This window comes from Acartia tonsa, chromosome 3 (assembly GCF_053477335.1).
Source record: "Acartia tonsa isolate MP-2025a chromosome 3, ASM5347733v1, whole genome shotgun sequence".
In the NCBI taxonomy this organism is placed as follows: domain Eukaryota; kingdom Metazoa; phylum Arthropoda; class Copepoda; order Calanoida; family Acartiidae; genus Acartia; species Acartia tonsa.
In genome coordinates this window covers 28,709,549-28,724,030 of record NC_137262.1, presented here as the reverse complement: position 1 = coordinate 28,724,030, position 14,482 = coordinate 28,709,549, and the positions used below count along the sequence as shown (strand labels likewise).

The following is a 14,482-nucleotide window of genomic DNA, read 5'->3' as shown; positions in this document are numbered from 1 at the left end:
AAGGTATGGAGTTTAGATTGTTTATTTTATAAAAAAAATTGTAATTTAGATCAATTTGTATATTTTTGTTCAATTAAATGTTAGGAAGTTGTAATCTATACATGGGACTGCAATACTTCTATAAATTAGGAATACCTTGTTCTGCTAGTGCTTTGCTCCTTGAGATATTTGGGTTTGGTCTATTTTATATTAATCAGGAATAGGACAATGGAAATCCCCCCCCCCCCCCCCCCCGTAAATAAGATTAACTAAGTTCATTTACTTGCAGATTAAAACTTAAGATAAGAGATCTAAGAAAATTGAACGTGCTATTTTTACCTTCCAACCTTGCTCCCTAGTACAACTGCCTATTAATGCTGAATCAAGTCCAATAAGTCTGATAGGAAGAGCGCTCTGTCCTATCTCTGATAATTAGATACAATCTTAGATAAAAATGTGTGACGATTTTGATAATGGAAAACTTGTGAGCTTTATAGGATCTAGAGATCTGGTGACCGGCGTTATTCAGGGAGGACTTAATTATTAATAGTGCGGCTACTACATGCTTAGGGTATATCCGTCAGTTTGAGGCGTGCTAACAGTTATGTTATGCTAAATTGCATTTATTAACATTTAAACATAAGAGAAACTTATCTCTTGACAGCTTAAGAACAGAAAAAGAACTTTGTTTTTGATTTTATTCATCTTACCTGGCAGAAATGTGTGAGGCATAAAAAATTTTTATGTCAATAATGTCAACATAATGTGCGATAGTCGGGTCTAAAAAATCAAAGTAAAGTTACCCGGCATAAAACTTGTCCAATGTGGTTCAAATTTTACAAAAGTGTTTTTTCACCAAATATGGCTCACATAATAATGCCACTGCACTACTTGAATTAAAAAAGTCTGAATAAAAAAATCCCATAATGTTGTGCCACAGGTGATGTCTGAGATGACCGCTGAAGGAAATCCGTTGACCCTGGAGGCCATCGATGAGCTGCTTCCACAGAAATCAACTGCTGGCGAGGAGGGTAAGAATAAGAAAGGACCAAACACCCCTGTCCTGGATAAAATGTTTATTTAAAAAACATGCGCATTCAGTTTTTTTCATTTCCTGAAAGATTTTTGTCCCCCAATTCCAAAAATATCTTTCCTGAAATCCTAGCTGTTCTATAAGATCTCCAAAAATGCAAATTACTTTTGGCAGTGATTTTTCAATATTTTTTCAATAAACTAATAAGAAATTTTGTTCAAAACATGTTTTAGTGCACAGTAAAAAGGGTTTATCACACCTTAGATTTTACATTCCTTGAATGCCAACAAGACCTAACAGAATCAATAAGAAATACCTGCCATTTTGACCATTGTTAACTGTTTAACATAGCCATTTCTGGTTTTAATCAGAAAAGACATTGAAGGAGCAGTTTTTGCAACTTGACTAAGAAAAACAAAATTGTAGAACTCCTCTAGTAGTAAACCTTTATATAAACCTTTCACCCCTAGCCTCTAGGGGCTTTGAACCAAGAGGAAATTAAAAAATAAGTAATACTGGTGCTGCCCATAGTTTAATGTTCCCCAGAAAACTTTTGGTTTTTTTGGGGAGAAATTTTCATTTTTGGGAGTGGTTGGGGGTGTCCCACCCCCCACAAAAATAGCTTAAAACCACTACAGGACCAGTAGATATATTCCCTAAAGAGTAGAATCCAATTGATTCAGCAGTTCATGAGATCTTAAGGGACAGACAGATGGACGGATGGAGAGACAGACAGACTTACATCGTTCTACTTATAGACTAGTGGCTTTATAGCCTAAAAATATTCTTGGAATTAAATCTAAAATTAAAATAGCCTAAAATCATCACGGGACCTATGCGAAGCTTCCCTATAAAAGAGAACTCAATTAGTTTAGAAGTTATTGAAATCTTAGGCTTCAGACGAAAAAAAATTTAGGTACTTTATATAATAGGATATAGGGTCAAGTTAATTTCCAGGTATGATCATCCAGGTCTCCAGAAATCTGTAAAAGCCTCCTGTAACAGCAATTTTTGACTTGGATACTTCAAATTTTAAAAATAAGCTTTTCTTACATGTCTACATAACGTATTAAGATCTGTTTTTCTGCTGACTGCAGCGGCTGTCAGCTGCCAAGTACAACTGTGGAAGCCAAAACTTTTCATTTTCTGAAAAAATTTTTCATCAGTTCATGAGAAGTTAAGGGACAGACGGATGGACAGACAGACTTACATAGTTCTACTTTGTATCATAGGCTAGTGGCTTTATAGACTAAAAATATCCAAGGAATGTATAATTTCAGGTGAGTTAGACCCTTTTTACTGTTAATTAAGACATGTTTTGAACAAAATTTCTTATTAGTTAATTTAAATATATTGAAAAATCAGTCCCAAAAGTAATGTGCCCTATTTTCTCAGCTCCTATAAGGGCTAGAGGGCTAAAAAATTTGTTTGCATGTCCCTTTTTTGATAATGAATTTCTGAATATAAGAAAGTCAAAGTCAATTTTGCTTCCTTCGCCCTTTTATTTAACGACCTTTGTTTAGACTATAAGAAAGTCAAGTTCAATTTTCGCTTCCTTCACCCTTTTATTTAACAACCTTGGTTTTCAGTTTCTTTTTTACTTAAAAATTTCAAAAGGCTGTCATTTTCTTATTTTTGAAGATAGAAAAACAATTTTTTCAGAAAATGTATATTTTTAAGTAAATTTTATATTAGAAATCTTAAAACAAAAGTTTCAGCGGCCGCAGCTGTACTTGGCAGCTGACAGCCACTTTAGTCAGCAGAGAAACAGATCTTAATACATTATGTAGAAATGTAAGAAAAGCTTAATTTTAAAATTTGAAGTCTCCAAGTCAAAAATTGCGGTCACAGGAGGCTTTTAAAGATTTCTGGAGACCTGGAGGATCATACCTGGAACCTTAAATTGACTTGAAACCTATATTTTATATAATGGTTTACTACTAGAGGAGTTCTACAATTTTGTTTTTCTTAGTCAAGTCGCAAAAACTGCTCCTTCAATGTCTTTTCTGATTAAAACCAGAAATGGCTATGTTAAACAGTTAATAATGGTCAAAATGGCAGGTATTTCTTATTGATTCTGTTAGGTCTTGTTGGCATTCAAGGAATGTAAAATCTAAGGTGTGATAAACCCTTTTTACTGTGCACTAAAACATGTTTTGAACAAAATTTCTTATTAGTTTATTGAAAAAATATTGAAAAATCACTGCCAAAAGTAATTTGCATTTTTGGAGATCTTATAGAACAGCTAGGATTTCGGGAAAGATATTTTTGGAATTGGGGGACAAAAATCTATCAGGAAATGAAAAAAACTGAATGCGCATGTTTTTTTAAATAAACTTTTTATCCAGGACAGGGGTGCAAAACTATATTTCTTAGTAAACAATGAAGTAGAGTATTACTGATCAACCGTCCAATTTTTTCTGCAGGAAAATAGCCTAAACCACCAAAAGCACAACCAATTGTACATTATAAGCCATGCAAAGAAATTAAGCTTCAAAAATGAAATCTAATTACATAATGGTCTCTTCAAAAAAATGAAACTAAAGTGAGAAAAAATATGAAAAATGTTTGTCTTTCTCTTTGTTTCTACCTATTCCAGCACAGAATGCCCACCCAAATGAAGAGGGCCGGGAAAGTATTTTTTCGTGTTTATTTGGTTTGGTTGTATCATGTACCGCAGGGTTAGGGCACCTTAGGTATATGCCCCGTATGATTACCATTAGGGCCACATTGGTTAGGAATAGAATAAAAAAACAATCTCATTTTATATTTTTTTCTCAAAAAGCGGGTTTTGTGCTCGATAGGAATTTTGAGGGAAATTGTGTCCTTAGGTTCTGAAGAGATAGTAAAGCAAGAGATCTTAGAGGAGGAGATTCCTGATCAGATCAACCATATTACACAATCTACCAGGTAAGCATTGCCAATGATTTGTAGTATGTAGCACAGCATTCATAATTTGTAGGGGGGGAGGGGGGGGCATTGAGCTGTTAATTACACTCGTTCCCAAAGTCTTAAAATATTCGTTGGCTTAACAACCTTAAATTTTAATTACTTGGTTCAGTTAGTTGAGTGTCCAAACGTTTCAACCACTATTTGTAATCTACAGAAGGTGTTATTTTGTGTATCAATATTGGGGATGTATATAAAAATATCGACCATTGTCTTATCCCTTTAGATGGCTGATTTATACTACTAGGATATGTTTATTAGGCATAAATCTTTAGTAATAAGTAATGACATGACAAAATTAACAGTTATTTGAAATATTTTCTCGCATGATCTTACATGTATCGCAGGGGCTTTAATTATGTTATTGTAAAAGGCCAGAAGGTTTAGCAAAAATTAAATTAAAGTTATGCTGTAATTACATTAAGTACCTATGAGATTTGTGGGTATAATCTATTACAACAACAAAGGTTCTTTCATATACTTTACACCAAAAATTATATTTGCCTTGTGTAAAAATATATAATATTTTAGAGTTACAACTGGAGAACACTTTAGAGATAATTTGAGGTATCTTTGTTATATTTAGAAATAAATCTTTCGGAAAAATTTAGTAAGTAACATTTGATATTTATTTTATTTACTGCTTTCTAGTGCAACATTGTCACTATTTTGTTAATAGGAAAGTAATCTTAGAGTTTCGAGGAACATTAGATATCTATTCGGATGAAATGGCTCATGGAAAAAAGGTTTGTTAAATTTTTTCTCATAATAATGATACACACGTACCTATATTAGTAACGTGTCTAACTTACTTGTTTTTTTGGTTTAAAAAGGAATATGTGTTACAATTTGACATTAGCAAAATGTTTAATTACATTTAAAAAAAACATTTGCATACATTTACATATAGCTAAACTGCAGCACTAGACAAGATAGGGGGAATTATCCAGCGAATTATATTTCTAAATGAAATGCTTATGTAGTACCTAAAAGACATTTTCACTTTAGTCAATCTACCTATAATCTTTTAAGGATTCATCGAACATTTTGTTGCATGAAATCAGGTGAGAACTTATTTTCATTCAGTAGGTAATATTTTTATTTCTGTAAAATTAAAATTAGAATTATACTTACAAACTTACATTTTATTACTTAAACGTAGAACAATTTTGAAGTCTTTACGTTATTGTAAGTAGCAATTTATACACTGTATTTTACAGTAGGGACTTTCAAGCAATGTTCGTGCAACCGAAGGGTTGGTTAAATTCGCTAGATTAGTACTTCAATATTTACTACTATAGTCCGGTAAGTTTGTCAAAATATAGTTCTTTAACACCAGTTTTTTTTTCTAGAAAACAATCACCTGTAACAAAAATATTATCTGATATGAACCAACTTTTGAGTGAACTTCAGGCATTTACTGGCGTAATAATGGATTTATTATTACTTTGATCTTACACCAGATTATCATGTACTCTAAGAAAGTAAAACTTGTAGCGGGCTCCAATAACGACCCCCCCCCCCCCTTTACCCTATCCCCTTTCCTCCTACTGGATGAACGAACTGACCAATTATAGGGGAAATAGCAACCTAAATAAACGACGATTTTTCCTGTCATAATATCACGTATATTCTACATCCATTAGTGCAATAATTATACATTGATTTAGTAAAACCAAAAAAGAAAAGGTGACTGTAGTACAGTAAAAATTAGATTTTCTTAATCTTTATAAATTATTCATGAGTAAATATAATAAAAAGATTGATGAATTAAAGCAAGTAGAATTTTGGATTTATGAAGGTTGCTCTTTAATTACTAGGTAACATTATTTTTCTTATGCTAGCCAAATAAGCTATTTGATTTATATATTTTTAAAAAATCATCTTTTATTCATAATGCTAACTTTAAGCCTTAGGGCTTTACTTTTACAGTAAACTAGCGGTTGGGCGTTTAGCATCTAGAAGCTCTGTATTCGAAGGAGTAAGGAAAATTGTAAAAACCTAACTTAAATATGAAAACTAAAAAGCCTAACCCATCCAGAATTCACCTATAAGAATCTTCCAAATGGAGAACTCAATCGGTTCAGTTGTTATCGAAATCTTAAGCTACAAAAAACCTTACTACTTTATATAGTATGATTATTTTCAGATTAATGAAATTGAAGATTAAAGATGAGTTAATCAGGCAAAGAACACAAGAAATTTTATTTTACTAAGCTCGAATAGAATTTATTGTTTAAATGTATAATACAGACTGTTTATGAAGATGTCAAATTATTAATCGAGCGTTTTTCAGTGATATTTTTGGTCGCAACTGCCCTTGTTCTTGTTTTATTTGCTTCTGTAGGTATATTACAGTAGTAGCTGCGCATCTAGCATCTAGGGGCTCTGTATTCGTAGGGAAAGTGAAGAACTATCCCATTCCCAGGACATAAATAAGATAGCCTAAAATAATCCTAGGACCTATGAGAAGCTTCCCTTAAACATTTTATTTAGTAAGGGGGGGGGGGGGAAGTTCTGACACTTTTGCGTAAACAGTGATTATAGGCTTTGTCTTTGGAGATAATGGATAGGTTATTTGGCAAAAAAGTTTCCTTTTGGGATGTAGTTTTCCTATTTTTAAAAAATTTTGGATTCGGTCTCCAGGTTCCGGTACTCCAGGCCTCCAGGTGGATTCTGGACAGGTAAAAAAAAAAATTCAAGATAGAACAAAACTTATTTAACAAAAGTTGGTACTTTATGGATGGTATGAACTAATTTGAAGAAATTTTTGAAATCGGGCTCCAGGTTCTGGTACTGCAGGCCTCCAGGTGGATCCTAGACAGGTAAAAATTGAAAATTTTTAATTTTAAAGTTAGAACAAAACTTATATAACAAAAGTGGCTTCTTTATGGATGGTATGAATTAATTTGAAGAAAATTTTGAAATCGGGCTCCAGGTTCAGGTGCTGCAGGCCTCCAGGTGGATCCTGGACAGGTAAAAATTGAAAATTTTTACTTTAAAAGTTAGAACAAAACTTATTTAACAAAAGTGGCTTCTTTATGGATGGTATGAACTAAGTTGAAGAAATTTTTGAAATCGGGCTCCAGGTTCAGGTGCTGCAGGCCTCCAGGTGGATCCTGGACAGGTAAAAATTGAAAATTTTTACTTTAAAAGTTAGAACAAAACTTATTTAACAAAAGTGGCTTCTTTATGGATGGTATGAACTAATTTGAAGAAAATTTTGAAATCGGGCTCCAGGTTCAGGTGCTGCAGGCCTCCAGGTGGATCCTGGACAGGTAAAAATTGAAAATTTTTACTTTAAAAGTTAGAACAAAACTTATTTTACAAAAGTGGCTTCTTTATAGATGGTATTAACTAATCTGAAGAAAATTTTGATATCGGGCTCCAGGTTTAGGTGCTGCAGGCCTCCAGGTGGATCCTGGACAGGTAAAAATTTCAATTTTTACTTTAAAAGTTAGAACAAAACTTATTTTACAAAAGTGGCTTCTTTATAGATGGTATTAACTAATCTGAAGAAAATTTTGATATCGGGCTCCAGGTTCAGGTGCTGCAGGCTTCCAGGTGGATCCTGGACAGGTAAAAGTTAAAAATTTTTACTTTAAAAGTTAAAACAAAACTTATTTAACAAAAGTGGCTTCTTTATAGATGGTATTAACTAATCTGAAGAAAATTTTGAAATCGAGCTCCAGGTTCAGATACTGCAGGCCTCCAGGTGGATCCTGGACAGATAAACAGTAATTTTTTACTTTAAAAGTTAGAACAAAACTTATTTAACAAAAGTGGCTTCTTTATGGATGGTAGGAAGTAATTTGAAGAAAATTTTGAAATCGGGCTCCAGGTTCAGGTACTGCAGGCCTCCAGGTAGATCCTGGACAGGTAAAAATTGAAATTCTTTGCTTTAAAAGTTAGAACAAAACTTATTTAACAAAAGTGGCTTCTTTATGGATGGTAGGAAGTAATTTGAAGAAAATTTTGAAATCGGGCTCCAGGTCAAGGTACTGCAGGCCTCCAGGTGGATCCTGGACAGGTAAAAACTGAAATTTTTTTCTATTAAAGTTAGAACAAAACTTATTGAACAAAAGTTGATACTTTATGGATGGTATTAAATACTTTAAAGAAAAATTTGAAATTGGGCTCCAGGTTCAGGTACTGCAGGCCACCAGGTAGATCCTGGACATGTAAAAATTGAATTTTTTCACTTTAAAAGTTAGATCAAAACTTATTTTACAAAAGTTGATACTTTATGGATGGTATTAACTCATTTGAAGAAAGTTTTGTCCCTGAACCTGGAGCCCGATTTTAAAATTTTCTTTAAATTAGTTAATACCATCCAAGTATCAACTTTTGATAAATAAGTTTTGATCTAACTTTTAAAGTGAAAAAATTCAATTTTTACATGTCCAGGATCTACCTGGTGGCCTGCAGTACCTGAACCTGGAGCCCAATTTCAAATTTTTCTTAAAAGTATTTAATACCATCCATAAAGTATCAACTTTTGTTCAATAAGTTTTGTTCTAACTTTAATAGAAAAAAATTTCAGTTTTTACCTGTCCAGGATCCACCTGGAGGCCTGCAGTACCTGGACCTTCAAATTACTTCCTACCATCTTTAAAGAAGCCACTTTTGTCAAATAAGTTTTGTTTTAACTTTTAAAGTAAAAATTTTTAATTTTTACCTGTCCAGGATCCACCTGGAGGCCTGCAGTACCTGAACCTGGCGCCCGATTTCAAAATTTTCTTCAAATTACTTCCTACCATCTATAAAGAAGCCACTTTTGTTAAATAAGTTTTGTTCTAACTTTTAAAGTAAAAATTTTCAATTTTTACCTGTCCAGGATCCACCTGGAGGCCTGCAGCACCTGAACCTGGAGCCCGATTTCAAAATTTTCTTCAGATTAGTTAATACCATCTATAAAGAAGCCACTTTTGTTAAATAAGTTTTGTTCTAACTTTTAAAGTAAAAAATTTTAGTTTTTACCTGTCCAGGATCCACCTGGAGGCCTGCAGTACCTGAACCTGGAGCCCGATTTCAAAATTTTCTTCAAATTAGTTAATACCATCTATAAAGAAGCCACTTTTGTTAAATAGTTTTGTTCTAACTTTTAAATTAAAAATTTTCAATTTTTACCTGTCCAGGATCCACCTGGAGGCCTGCAGTACCAGAACCTGGAGCCCGATTTCAAAAATTTCTTCAAATTAGATCATACCATCCATGAAGTAGCAACTTTTGTTAAATAAGTTTTGTTCTAACTTTTAAAGTAAAAATTTTCAATTTTTACCTGTCCAGGATCCACCTGGAGGCCTGCAGCACCTGAACCTGGAGCCCGATTTCAAAATTTTCTTCAGATTAGTTCATACCATCCATAAAGAAGTTACTTTTGTTAAATAAGTTTTGTTCTAACTTTTAAAGTAAAAATTTTCAATTTTTACCTGTCCAGGATCCACCTGGAGGCCTGCAGCACCTGAACCTGGAGCCCGATTTCAAAATTTTCTTCAGATTAGTTAATACCATCTATAAAAAGCCACTTTTGTTAAATAAGTTTTGTTCTAACTTTTAAAGTAAAAATTTTCAATTTTTACCTGTCCAGGATCCACCTGGAGGCCTGCAGCACCTGAACCTGGAGCCCGATTTCAAAAATTTCTTCAAATTAGTTCATACCATCCATAAAGTACCAACTTTTGTTAAATAAGTTTTGTTCTATCTTGAATTTTTTTTTTTTACCTGTCCAGAATCCACCTGGAGGCCTGGAGTACCGGAACCTGGAGGCCGAATCCAAAATTTTTTTAAAAATAGGAAAACTACATCCCAAAAGGAAACTTTTTTGCCAAATAACCTATCCATTATCTCCAAAGACAAAGCCTATAATCACTGTTTACGCAAAAGTGTCAGAACTTCCCCCCCCCCTTATTGAAATCTTAAGCTGCATAGAAAAAAATCTTATTAATTCGCAATATGTTTTTTTTGCATTAGCGAAACAGAAGAAGTTGTTGCCAATTTTGTCAGCGTTTGTTTAGATGTAAGTTATTATTCTAAAATCTATATTTTTGGATAGTTAGACGCCGCGTAACGTAAAGTGCTGATAAGCCGCCAAAGCTTCAACAATTTTAGACAGCCAAATATACAGCATATTTAATGTCGCTTAATGTTATGTCAATTCCACAGCTGCTCTATTTTGCAGTCAAAATAAGCTTCTACTTCTTTAACATTAAATGAAAACTTATCATATCTAAGACATATCAATAGATGTAAAATCCAGACTATTACCAGTAATTATTTTTGCTTTTTTTGTAGGGACTTGGCTTTGTTTATTTTTCCGATGTTATTAGCTAATTTCAAAGAACTATTGTAGAGTCGGCACAGGGTTCCCGCCCTGTGGGTTGAGTGACATATAGATCGTGCCCCCTTTATCCTTTAACTTTGATGGCATATCTACCTTAAATATGATTTGGTCAACAAATATATGTATGCTCTAGGATTTTGAGGTATTCTGCAAAGATGGCAAAATGATAGTATCATCATGTCTTGCAATTTTGAGTCAACATTTTGTAACAGGTTTGGTTTATTTTTATCAAGTTATATTATTCTGTAGTGTAACTACTCTATAAATTATTTTTAAATCTATTTTTAAAAATTGAATCCATCAAAATAAGTATTGTTGTTCTCAATTTAAAATCTAAAACTACCTTTAACATTTAACATATATTTTTAAAATAACTGACGGAACAATAGAACAGGAATTTACGCTTATGAACAGAAGTTAAACCGATTTTTTGGGGACATTTTGACTATGAAAAGGGATGTTTTTATTATAAAAATGTAATCAGTTACTGGCATTCTAACTTTGTGCCCAAAATAAGCTCATAAGTTTGCTTCTAGGTGATGTAATTCAATATTGAAATTTCTATCATGAGTTTTGGAAAATCTTTCAAATTTTTGGTTTGTTTTGTTGAAGGCGTCAAATTATGGGTAATGGGTCTACTTGTGTCAGTCTTTCATGAAATAGAGCGCTGTATTTCTTGCAGGCTTCCTTAACGATGTCTGAATAAAAAATATTGATATTTAGGGAAACTTCTGGTTGAAAATATACTTCAGATGATGAATCTAATCTCAAAAAGGTTACAAGAAGTCGATGTAAGTTTTTATTATGATGAGAGTTTAAGGGACTGAAATAATCATATTATAAGTTGATATTAAAGAGTACTTGACTGTGTAAATATTTCCGACGCTATTGGCTGATATTCAAAGACCCAATTGAAGGACGGCATAGGGTACCCGTGGATAGAGTTACATATAGCTCGTACCTCCTATATTCTTTTTACTTTGATATAACAATCATACCACATCCAAGAAAGTGTCAAGCTATCAAATATGAAGAAATTTTAAATTTCTGTGGGTCATTTCCTAGCTATAGAGCAGCTGCAATTCTGAGATAAAACCAGGGCCAGGCAGCTGCGGCTGAGCCGCCTGTAGGCCTCAGAGAAATCAACCTTTTACAATTTTAAAAATCAGCTAGAAGTCTAAACCTGACCCAAATATTGCGATCCATCTTTTCAACAAAAAAATTAAAAGCATCCAAATGGGTTTAAATTTGAGGCTTTGTCGCGGCTGACAATTGGCTGCCAAGCCTCGGATAAAACGTATATTTTTTTTGTTAGGAGGGAGAGACTTTTGTCTTACAGCTGTTTTTCGATGTCAACAATCTATTTAATCATGTTTGGAACAAGTAAGTTAATTTTGGAAAATAATTACCTAAATTTGAATTTATGTCTTAAACTATTTTATATAACATATCCTATTATATAAAGTAATGAGGATTTTTGTCTGAAGCCTTAGATCTCAGAAATTGCTGATCCTAATGGGTTGTGATTATCGAGGAAGCTTTAAATGTCTTGGGTATGTTTTAGTCTATTTTTCTGACATTCTCTTATCTCTAGTGGCTAGGGGCGTAAAAAACTAGTATAAGACGTTTAATGTAATTTGAATATGCATTCTTAAGGTTTTCAGAAGTGCTTGTTCCCGAGAAAACACCAGCCGACACAAAATCCAAAAAGTAAAATATATTTTTTTAAATTTTTAATTAATATAAATTAGTCTTAATATTAGAAAATGTTAACATATAAATTAGGGCCAATACATCTGCATCATTAGTGGAGTCATTAGCAATTTTAAATCCCTGCAGGCCTTATGAGTTTGGTTACTTTCCTCTAAAGTTCCCAGAGAGCACTGGAAACCCGATTAAAAACAAATGTGGGGGGTTGTAGTTTTTTCCCAAGTCTTAGGCGTGTGGGGGGCCCTAACCCTGCCGGCTATCCAGTACACAAAATTATTTAACCTAACCGGATCTGAAGTAATGAACAATAAAAAAGAAAATCGATTTTAATTAAGGGGGGATAGTTTTCATCTGTGAGTGTGCAGGACCTATACCTGCAGTGCCCTAACCTTACCGGCTACCCAGTATCTAAATTAGCCTAACCTAAAGTATCAAAACAAAAAAACTACTCCTTCAAATTTTCAATTTATTTCAAAATAGGGGAGTGGAGGTTTCTGTGCTCTACAAGTCACTTTAAGGGAAACCGCCGATTTAAATCACAGAGGGGTTCCATAAAGTTTACAACTTTTACTAACATATTTGCCTTTAGAAATTATGCTTATACATATAATATCGTATGACGTATCTAGGGTTTGACGTAGTACCATAATATCAAATGTTAGGTAGTTTAGTTATTCTAAAAGTTCTAGGAAATCTAAAGCAACAACCAAGAATGCAGATGCTATTCGCAAGGTTATGACTATCCATGAAGCCGTGGAATTTGAAGAAAAGGGTAAAAATTTACATATTATTTAAATAACGAAGAAGTAGAATGTCTTTATGTACTTTAAGATCCTGCAAAATACTGAATCTGTCTATCATTTAATTATTTCTCTTTTATTTTTAACTTATTCTTTAAAATTTTGCTTCTTTTTTTAAAGGGCATAACCTATACTCATATAAGATTATGTAGGTTTATCTATCTTCAAAGCAAGTATGCCCAAGCATATTTATCCTACAATAGCAATGCTAGGTATAAATGTAACTAACTTTATGATTTTACCTATTTAATGTGTTAAGAGGTACCAGCTTATCTGGAGTGTCTGAAGGGATGTATGTATGGCTTGAGCCATTTGCCAGATGTCAGAAGGAAAAAAACATTGTTTTTTTAATATGCAAATATTAACTAGAGCTCTTATTTTTTTATCCCCTTTGCATTGGTTATTTCTCTCTCTTATAATATTTTATTAAGGCTTCGCTTTTATGGATGTTTTCATCCTTGTTTTAATTCGGATTCTTAATTGCTAGGCTAAAATTAGCGTCTTGAGTTTTTTTCTTTCAACTCCCCCTTTATGAAGGCAAGATTATCATCATTATATATAATATCTTTTCTCGTATTCATTCGAATCCGGTGGATAGGAACCGGTTCTCATCCATACGAAAAAACTATGTCTAGCATCGTATTATATCCAGCTTTCTACGAATATAGAAATGTACAATCATAAGATTAAAACTAGTTTATTTAGCCGGTGACTTCGTCACCTCGGGGCTAAAAAAAACTAGTTTTAATCTCATAATTGTACATTCTATATCCGCGGAAAGCCGTATATAATACGATGCGAGAAATAACTATTTTTGTATTCATTCGAATCCGGTGGATAGGAACCGGTTCTCATCCATACGATAAAAATTATGTCTAGCATCGTATTTTATCCAGCTTTCTACGAATATAGAAAAGTACAATCATAAGATTAAAACCAGTTTTTTTAGCCGGCGCCTTCGGCACCTCGGGGCTAAAAAAACTAGTTTTAATCTCATAATTGTACTTTCTATATCCGCGGAAAGCCGTTTATAATACGATGCGAGAAATAACTATTAAAATCTGGTTCGATTTTCGGAAGTGAATTATAGGGAACACAAAGAACATTAATTTTTAGGACATATGTAGCACTTAAATTTTTAGATTTTTTAATAAAGCCTTTTAAAATATTGCTAGAATCCGGAATCCGAATCCGGAATCCGCGAGAATCCGCCATTTTTTTGACGGATTCTTGTAAGAATTCGAATCCGGTCCAAAAATTTGACGGATTGCCATCCCTAGTTAAAATAATGTTTTATTTATTAGATCATTGATGGAGCAATATGACAAAGTTTGCTGTTTTCTCACATCTCTCAAGCTATAAAAGATGTTGCAATATTATTAAATTCATTGTTTAACGTACTTTAATTAGGCTTATCACAAATTTCTAGTAAATATTTCATGAATAATCCTGTCATTTCAACATTGAGCAATAGTTAAATATATTTATAATCATAGAAAAAAAGTAAGATAAGGAAGGAATTTTGTTTTTTTAGGTTATTGCACCATGCTAGTGTTTTGTTGTTGTTGTATTTCGTGCGTCATTTGTGACGTCATAGTGTATTCGCACTCATATTGCTTCAATACTTTCAAATTAAATGGATTATAGGAGGGGAGAGGTCAATATTGC

The 14,482-nt window shown here is 33.1% G+C and overlaps 2 protein-coding genes across 2 annotated transcripts in view; one reads left to right on the top strand and one right to left on the bottom strand.

Annotated features, from left to right (window-relative positions):
• Phf5a (PHD finger protein 5a) overlaps positions 1 to 14,482 on the bottom strand; it is a 164,722-nt gene that overhangs the window by 130,697 nt on the left and 19,543 nt on the right. The window lies entirely within an intron of this gene.
• Positions 432 to 14,292, top strand: LOC145313838 (uncharacterized). Its single transcript, XM_080153481.1, has 17 exons — positions 432 to 509; positions 921 to 1,010; positions 3,844 to 3,922; positions 4,493 to 4,528; positions 4,641 to 4,707; positions 4,994 to 5,025; positions 5,314 to 5,374; positions 5,723 to 5,781; positions 6,111 to 6,146; positions 9,935 to 9,980; positions 10,438 to 10,516; positions 11,028 to 11,095; positions 11,620 to 11,687; positions 11,961 to 12,014; positions 12,704 to 12,786; positions 13,074 to 13,143; positions 14,119 to 14,292. Exons 1-17 carry the CDS (start codon positions 434 to 436, stop codon positions 14,174 to 14,176), a joined length of 1,062 nt encoding a protein of 353 aa, XP_080009607.1. The 5' UTR covers positions 432 to 433; the 3' UTR covers positions 14,177 to 14,292.